Genomic DNA, 9853 nt, shown 5'->3' on the forward strand with positions numbered 1-9853 from the left:
GGAACACACACACAGGGAACGAACACACACACAGGGAACACACACACAGGGAACGAACACACACACAGGGAACACACACACAGGGAACACAGGGAGAACACACACACAGGGAACACAGGGAGAACACACACACAGGGAACGAACACACACACAGGGAACACAGGGAGAGAACACACACAGGGAACGAACACACACACAGGGAACACAGGGAGAGAACACACACAGGGAACGAACACACACACAGGGAACACACACAGGGAGAACACACACACAGGGAACACAGGGAGAACACACACACAGGGAACACAGGGAGAACACACACACAGGGAACACAGGGAGAACACACACACAGGGAACACAGGGAGAACACACACACAGGGAACACAGGGAGAACACACACACAGGGAACACAGGGAGAACACACACACAGGGAACACAGGGAGAACACACACACAGGGAACACAGGGAGAACACACACACAGGGAACACAGGGAGAACACACACACAGGGAACACAGGGAGAGAACACACACAGGGAACGAACACACACACAGGGAACACACACACAGGGAACACAGGGAGAACACACACACAGGGAACACAGGGAGAACACACACACAGGGAACACAGGGAGAACACACACACAGGGAACACAGGGAGAACACACACACAGGGAACACAGGGAGAACACACACACAGGGAACACAGGGAGAACACACACACAGGGAACACAGGGAGAACACACACACAGGGAGAACACACACACAGGGAGAACACACACACAGGGAGAACACACACACAGGGAGAACACACACACAGGGAACACAGGGAGAACACACACACAGGGAACACAGGGAGAACACACACACAGGGAGAACACACACACAGGGAGAACACACACACAGGGAACACAGGGAGAACACACACACAGGGAGAACACACACACAGGGAGAACACACACACAGGGAGAACACACACACACACACACACAGGGAACACACACACAGGGAACACACACACAGGGAACACACACACAGGGAGAACACACACACAGGGAGAACACACACACAGGGAGAACACACACACAGGGAACACACACAGGGAACACACACAGGGAACACACACAGGGAGAACACACACACAGGGAGAACACACACACACACACACACAGGGAGAACACACACACAGGGAGAACACACACACAGGGAGAACACACACACACAGGGAGAACACACACAGGGAACACAGGGAGAACACACACAGGGAGAACACACACACAGGGAGAACACACACAGGGAACACAGGGAACACACACACAGGGAGAACACACACAGGGAGAACACACACACACACAGGGAGAACACACACACAGGGAACACACACAGGGAGAACACAGAGTTGCCAGAGTTGTGATTTTTAAAAATCATTATTGCTATAACAACTATTATGATTGTTATTACATTATAAAATTATAACAATAACTAAATGAAAACAATAGAAGATACACTACTATAGTAATATTTCACTATAAATTAAAACAATTGAGTATTTAAGAAAAATATAATAAAAGTTAATTTTTTACATTATAACTGTAAAATTATAATTCCAATATTTATGGCTTCATTTCTTGGCTCTAAAACATGTTTAATGAAATCACAGCCTCTGTGGTGATGATGTCACTGAGCCGGTTTAGTTTCTAACTTAGGATGAGAACAGATCCCGGATGATCCCGTGTTTGACGACAGTGTGTTCTGGTGTGTGTGCAGGGAAAGCGTTCGGCTGTGTGGGCGGCTACATCGCTAGCACTAACGCGCTGGTGGACACGGTGCGCTCGTACGCCGCGGGCTTCATCTTCACGACATCACTTCCTCCCATGCTCCTCGCCGGCGCGCGCCAGTCCATCCAGATCCTGAAGAGCGAAGAGGGCCGATCGCTACGCCTCAAACACCAGCGCAACGTCAAGCTCCTGCGCCAGATGCTAATGGACAACGGCCTCCCCGTGGTGCCCTGCCCTAGCCACATCATCCCTGTGCGGGTGAGTGTGTACACACACACACACACACACACACACACACACACACACACACACACACACACACACACACACACACACACACACACACACACACACACACACACACACACACACACACACACACACACACACACACGCGACTGAACACACACATATGTGTGCTGACTGAACGCTCACACACACCTCTGTGCCTCAGGTTGCAGACGCTGAGAAGAACACGGAGATCTCTGACCTCATGATGAGCCGCTACAACATCTACGTCCAGGCCATCAACTACCCGACGGTGTCCCGCGGAGAGGAGCTCCTGCGCATCGCGCCCACGCCTCACCACACGCCGCAGATGATGCAGTACTTCGTGGGTGAGTGTGTGTGTGTGTGTGTGAGAGAGAGAGAGAGAGAGAGAAAGTCAGCCATAATGGTCAGTGTTGTGATTGTGTGTTTGTGTTGTGCACAGATAAGCTGAGGCACACGTGGACAGAGGCGGGTCTGGAGCTCAAGCCGATCTCTTCTGCTCAGTGTAACCTCTGCCATCAGCCGCTGCACCTCCAGCTGATGAGCGACGGGGAGAAGTCCTTCTTCAGTGGCCTCAGCCAACCCGTATCGGCCCGCGGCTGACACACACACACACACACACACACACACACACTCACTCACACACTCACACACTCACTCACTCTCACACACACACCCCTCAGTCAGCCCGTATCGGCCCTCGGCTGACACACACACACACACACACACACACACACACCTCAGTCAGCCCGTATCGGCCCTCGGCTGACACACACACACACACTCACTCACACACTCACTCACTCACTCACTCACACACTCACACACACACTCAATCACTCACTCACTCACACTCTCACACACACACACCTCAGTCAGCCCGTATCGGCCCTCGGCTGACACACACACACACACACACACACCTCAGTCAGCTCGTATCGGCCCTCGGCTGACTATCATCCATCCAATCCAGAGAAAGCATATTTAGACCACTTGATTTGTGTATTGATGTATTTTGTTAATGAAGTAAATCTAAAGTATTTTATATTTAAAGATGTTTAACTAGTGTAGGCCAGTTTTTATTCATATTGATCCACCAATCACTCAAGCATTACTCTGATGTACTTCACAGGGTTAAATAAACTGATTATGCTCAGATCTCATGTTTGCTGTGTGTGTTTATGCTTCTGTTGAATCTCCGCTGGGTCGGTTGCATAAACGGCCTAGACTAGCCTTACATGCTAGTCATCTAATCGTTTTCTTTCTTCAAAACTGGTCATAACTTTAAGTCAGTTATATAGAAAGGCAGATTGGTTTAATTTGAATGGGAACAGTAAGACTAGCTGAATGCTAGTTCAGATTAGTGTTGTGCAACTGCCCTGTTTCCTGCGCTCACAGAATAGGGAAGTAAATGTGACCGTTATGAATTGTGTTCATAACCGAAGTTGGCACACTAACCTACATCTGCGCTGACCTGTGGGTCATGTGGAGACGACACTGTCCAGACGAGCTCGGAGAGCAGGTGTGTGTGACGACCATCTCCATCTGACCCACATGTGGCGTAAGAGTTGGGAAGTGTTTACCTCAGCAAGATGGAGGTGCACTTCCCTTAATGAACTACACAGAAATACAGCAAGGCTTTAAACTCCCAGAAAATGGAGAACAAAGAATGTGCATCAGGTGTGTTTTGCTTTTTAATGTTTTTAGTTCATTTAAGAAGCCACTGTAAACTTTATCGGTACATATTATATTACAATGACAGTATATTTTGTGCAGAGAATTAGCTTCTGTTATTAGAGGATTTCCTTAAGCTCCGCCCACTTTAGCGCCAGTGTTCGCGTCACGTGAGGATCGCTTAGTTTGAAACGGACAAAACTTGCAAGTAAGCCAGTGTATATATATATATATTTCACCATGTTTTTATGTTTAATTTTGTAGCTTTAGTCTCACAAGCCAAGTCACCTTCATTTATAGCGCCTTTAACAATATAGATGTTTCAAAGCAGCTTTACAGTGATAACAGGAGATTACAGTCACACAGATTGTTTAGGCTTTACAGCAGCTCTAGAATAAAGTTATTGTCCAGCTAAAGTTAGTTTTGACTGATTCACTTCCGTTGCAAAGATCATTAGTTATTAACTTAACTAGTTAGCTAACACGACACCGTTTAAACAGAAAACCCTAAACGGCCGCTCACTCGCACGACAACATTGTTTGGTATCTCGAGAACGCAAACCGACAACGTTTATCTGTACAGAGGAAAGGGAAGGAGGCCTTCACAGGAGAGAGACTAGTGACACTTCAGGACTGCGTTGTCGTCGTGTCCAGGCGCAGGTCCTTCATCAGATCTGGAGTGTTTAAGTGTGTGTGTGTGTGTGTGTGTCCAGGCGCAGGTCCTTCATCAGATCTGGATTCGGCCTGGATCCGGCGGACTGCGGTAAACCTCGGGATAAACAGAGAGACTAATATTAGCGTAGACGCCATTCTTCTTATGATGTAACGAGTACATCAGGATTTATGGGAAGTGTTCCCGGTTCCGGCTAACCTGATCTATGCAGCCTAACATTGAATTATAGAAGTCTACATTCACCTAAAGGATTATTAGGAACACCTGTTCAATTTCTCATTAATGCAATTATCTAATCAACCAATCACATGGCAGTTGCTTCAATGCATTTAGGGGTGTGGTCCTGGTCAAGACAATCTCCTGAACTCCAAACTGAATGTCAGAATGGGAAAGAAAGGTGATTTAAGCAATTTTGAGCGTGGCATGGTTGTTGGTGCCAGACGGGCCGGTCTGAGTATTTCACAATCTGCTCAGTTACTGGGATTTTCATGCACAACCATTTCTAGGGTTTACAAAGAATGGTGTGAAAAGGGAAAAACATCCAGTATGCGGCAGTCCTGTGGGCGAAAATGCCTTGTTGATGCTAGAGGTCAGAGGAGAATGGGCCGACTGATTCAAGCTGATAGAAGAGCAACTTTGACTGAAATAACCACTCGTTACAACCGAGGTATGCAGCAAAGCATTTGTGAAGCCACAACACGCACAACCTTGAGGCGGATGGGCTACAACAGCAGAAGACCCCACCGGGTACCACTCATCTCCACTACAAATAGGAAAAAGAGGCTACAATTTGCACGAGCTCACCAAAATTGGACAGTTGAAGACTGGAAAAATGTTGCCTGGTCTGATGAGTCTCGATTTCTGTTGAGACATTCAGATGGTAGAGTCAGAATTTGGCGTAAACAGAATGAGAACATGGATCCATCATGCCTTGTTACCACTGTGCAGGCTGGTGGTGGTGGTGTAATGGTGTGGGGGATGTTTTCTTGGCACACTTTAGGCCCCTTAGTGCCAACTGGGCATCTTTTAAATGCCACGGCCTACCTGAGCATTGTTTCTGACCATGTCCATCCTTTATGACCACCATGTACCCATCCTCTGATGGCTACTTCCAGCAGGATAATGCACCATGTCACAAAGCTTGAATCATTTCAAATTGGTTTCTTGAACATGACAATGAGTTCACTGTACTAAAATGGCCCCCACAGTCACCAGATCTCAACCCAATAGAGCATCTTTGGGATGTGGTGGAACGGGAGCTTCGTGCCCTGGATGTGCATCCCACAAATCTCCATCAACTGCAAGATGCTATCCTATCAATATGGGCCAACATTTCTAAAGAATGCTTTCAGCACCTTGTTGAATCAATGCCACGTAGAATTAAGGCAGTTCTGAAGGCGAAAGGGGGTCAAACACAGTATTAGTATGGTGTTCCTAATAATCCTTTAGGTGAGTGTATAATGTGTTATGTGTATGCTAGGTCAAAGAGATGTGTTTTTAGTCTAGCTTTGAACTGACAGAGTGTGTCTGCTTCCCGGACAATGGTAGTGAAGGGAGCGGATTGGAATCCACTGCTGCTTCAATGTATATGTAATGAGTGATTATAATCAAGGTATTAATCAATACTTTTCCTTCTAAATATCAAATGAGTTGAATGACTTCTCTGGAGATTTTACTTTGTTATAGAAGTTACCAGTGTGATTACTGAAATGTTCTTTTCATGTATTCATTAATGTCAGTATTTGATATCTGAATGCAGTAACGTTGCTTGCCTATTTATCCCAGCTTCCAGAAATTAAATAGGGACTGGTTTTGTGTTTGAGAAAGGTCTTCAACATGTTAAAACACATAGGGGTCAGTTAAAGCCTATAGTTTCCATTTAGGATAAAGTGTCCTATCCTGAGAGAAAGAACTTGTTATCTTGATGTTTTGAGACGGGACTCCTGTTTATAGTTTGAGCCTGGCCAAATCCAACCTTGGAAAAGATGTGTGCCGGGTGTGTGTGTGTTAGTCTTCTTGCTTACAGGTTAAGGAACCACTGGCATTGTTGGAGATTGACTGAGTTGTTGTTCGAGACATGCTGGCACCCAGCAACCCAAATTTGCGACCTGGAAGGTCACGACGTGCCTAACTTCAGGGTCCGAGTGTCAGCTGCATAATCTATGGAGATATGCTTCTGTCTATCTGTATATGTGTGGAAAATGACTATGTTTATGAATTTCTTAGCCAATCAGAATCATTCAGCCTGTAAGCAATGACGTAGCTTAGACCTTGGAAATGGTATAACTGCTGTGATCTTTGTAACTGTAAGCGGGGCGGCCTACGAACTCCTGTGTGAGCCTTGAAGCTGAACTTCTGCTGATGAAACTGCAAACTATCTTCAGTAAAACTTTTCTTCTATTTTTTATAATTCTGACTCCGGGTCTTCTTTCAAACATCTGGTCCAGTAGGAAGACTGTTCCAGAGTTTTGGTGCTAAATAGGAGACGGATCTACCGGCAGCAGTCGATTTTGATATTCTAGGTATTATCAACCGGCCGGAATTTTGAGATCGCAATAGACGCGAAGGACTATAATGCGTTAAGAGCTCGCTCAAGTACTGCGGAGCTAAACCATTTAGTGCTTTGTAAGTAATCAGCAATATTTAAAAATGTATACAATGTTTAATAGGGAGCCAGTGCAGTGTTGACAGAACTGGGCTAATATGGTCATACTTCCTGGTTCTGGTAAGAACTCGAGCTGCTGCGTTTTGGACCAGCTGTTGTTTGTTTATTAAGCGTGCAGGGCAACCACCCAGTAGAGCATTACAGTAATCTAGCCTTGAGGTCATGAACGCATGAACTAATTGTTCCGCATTTGTCAATGAGAGCATATGACGTAATTTTGATATATTTTTAAGATGGAAAAATGCGGTTTTACAGATACTAGACACGTGACTTTCAAATGAAAGATTGGTATCAAAGAGCACACCCAGGTTCATAACCGACGACGAAGACTTAACAGAGCAGCCATCAAGTGTTAAACAGTATTCTAGATTATTACGTGAGGACGTTTTTGGTCTAATAATTAGAATCTCTGTTTTTTCAGAGTTTAGTAGTAGGAAATTACTAGTTATGTTATGAGAATGCGAGGAGATGAACCCAAATGCAGACAGTGTACAATGAACACAAGGTTTATTGGTACAAAAACAGGAAAACAAAACCAACGAGGGGGCAAAACAACACAGGAAAAGGAATCTAAGGCTGACAAGACTAAACAATGACTAGACAATAAACAAGCAATAATTCTAATAAATACTCACAATGACAAGACTTTCCACAAGGTACTCACAGGTATGATTAGCAATGAACCGACAAAGGACGACAAACACAAGGGGATTAAATAGTGAGAAACTGATAATGACGGCAGGTGACACAGATGAAACAATAATGACTAACAAGGAGAACAAGGGGCGGGGTAAGTAACAAGACAACACAAGCACACAGCCCAAACAAATGGCTATGTGCTTGTACACAAAACATGGGTCTGTCATGATCCTGCCTCAAGACTAGAGAAATACAAAGACACAAGGGCAGAATCATGACAAGTTATCAAGTTTTTTATATCAGCTATGCATTCCGTTAATTTTGTGAATTGGTAAGTTTCGTCAGGGCATGAAGAGATATAGAGCTGCGTATCATCAGCATAACAGTGAAAACTAATGCCATGCTTCCTAATGATATCTCCTAAGGGTAGCATGTACAGAGTGAACAGCAGCGGTCCTAGTACTGAGCCTTGTGGTACACCATACTGAACTTGTGATTGATAAGACATCTCTTCATTTACTGCTACAAACTGATAACGGTCAGATAAGTATGATTTAAACCATGCTAGTGCAATTCCACTAATACCAACATAATTTTCGAGTCTATTTAAAAGAACGTTGTGGTCAATAGTGTCAAATGCAGCACTAAGATCGAGTAACACTAATAGAGAGACACAACCACAATCGGATGATAAGAGCAAATCATTTGTGACTCTAATGAGAGCAGTCTCAGTACTATGGTATGGTCTAAATCCTGACTGGAAATCCTCACAGATATAATTTCTTTCTAAAAAGGAACATAGTTGTGAGGATACCGCCTTTTCTAGTATCTTTGACAGAAAGGGTAGATTCGAGATCGGCCTGTAATTGACAAATTATGTAGGATCAAGTTGTGTTTTTTTAACAAGTGGTTTAATCATAGCCAGCTTAAAGGTTTTTGGTACGTATCCTAGAGACAAAGAGGAATTAATGATATTAAGAAGAGGATCTATGACCTCTGGAAGCATCTCTTTCAGTAGCTTAGTCGGTATAGGGTCTAACATACATGTTGTTGATTTAGATGATTTAACGAGTTTGCAAAATTCTTCCTCTCCAATAGCAATAAACGAATCAAATTTTTCCTCAGGGAGACTACAGTGCACTGCCTGATGCAATACTGTAGTAGACGGTTGCATAGTTATAATTTTCTCCCTGATATTATCAATCTTATAAGTGAAGTTCATAAAGTCATTACTGCTGTGCTGCTTGGAAACTTCTGGGCTTGAAGCTTTATTTTTCGTTAGTTTAGCCACTGTTTCAAATAAATACCTAGGGTTTTGTTTATTTTCTTTTAATAGGGTTGAAAAATAAGCAGATCTAGCAGCTTTTAAAGCCTCTCTGTACGCAATCGAGCTCTCTCTCCTAGAAATGCAGAAAAAAAAGTCTAGTTTTGTTTTCTTCCAGTTGCGCTCCATCTCTCCGGCTGCTCTCTTAAGGGCCCGAGTGTGCTCGTTGTACCACGGCGTTGGACTATTTTCTTTAATCTTCTTTAAGCGTAACGGAGCAACTGTGTCTAAAGTGCTGGAAAAGAGAGAGTTAAAAGATTCTGTCACAATATCGAGTTCTTCCAATGCCAATACATCTTTTTTTTCGTTATCTACATGTATATTAAAATCACCAACAATTAGGGCTTTATCTGCAGCCAGCACCCTAACCCTAACCCTAACTCTGACCCTAACCCTAACCCTAACCCTAACCTTGATAGAAAATCAGCAAATTCTTTGATAACGTCTGTATGGTGCCCTGGTGGCCTGTATACAGTAGCCAGCACAAATCTCAAACGTGATTTACCATTTACACTAGATAGTGTTACATTAAGCACCAACACTTCAAAAATAATTATATTTGAAACTAGACCTCTCAGTAATTCTGAAGATATTACTATAAATTACATAGTAACAATTAGTCACACCTCCTCTGCTGGTTCGGGCCCTGAGAGCATAGAGTCCTCCGCCCAGTACAGGCAGTCGGAGCAGCTCTTCAGAAGCTTCGGCGCCGCACCAAAGCGCTCCTGAAGCTAAGATTATCCCGATGGCTGGTGGACGCTATCGCTCTAGCATACAGATCCTTCTGTGTAGCTGGAGCCGGCCTCTGTGTGAGCCCACCAGTACTCTCAAGG

At 44.4% G+C, this 9853-nt stretch overlaps 1 protein-coding gene across 3 annotated transcripts in view; it reads left to right on the top strand.

Annotated features, from left to right (window-relative positions):
- Window positions 1-3204, top strand: part of alas1 (aminolevulinate, delta-, synthase 1) — a 12864-nt gene extending 9660 nt beyond the window's left edge. For all 3 annotated transcript variants that reach the window (XM_084395340.1, XM_084395342.1, XM_084395341.1), the window contains 3 exons: window positions 1766-2034; window positions 2231-2393; window positions 2489-3204. In XM_084395340.1, the coding sequence (XP_084251466.1) occupies window positions 1766-2034; window positions 2231-2393; window positions 2489-2649 (593 nt within the window). In that variant the 3' untranslated portion in view covers window positions 2650-3204. The remainder of the gene's footprint in view (window positions 1-1765; window positions 2035-2230; window positions 2394-2488) is intronic.
- Window positions 3205-9853: the final 6649 nt, after the last annotated feature.

The sequence above is a fragment of the Rutilus rutilus genome, assembly GCF_951802725.1.
Source record: "Rutilus rutilus genome assembly, chromosome: 22".
NCBI lineage: Eukaryota > Metazoa > Chordata > Actinopteri > Cypriniformes > Leuciscidae > Rutilus > Rutilus rutilus.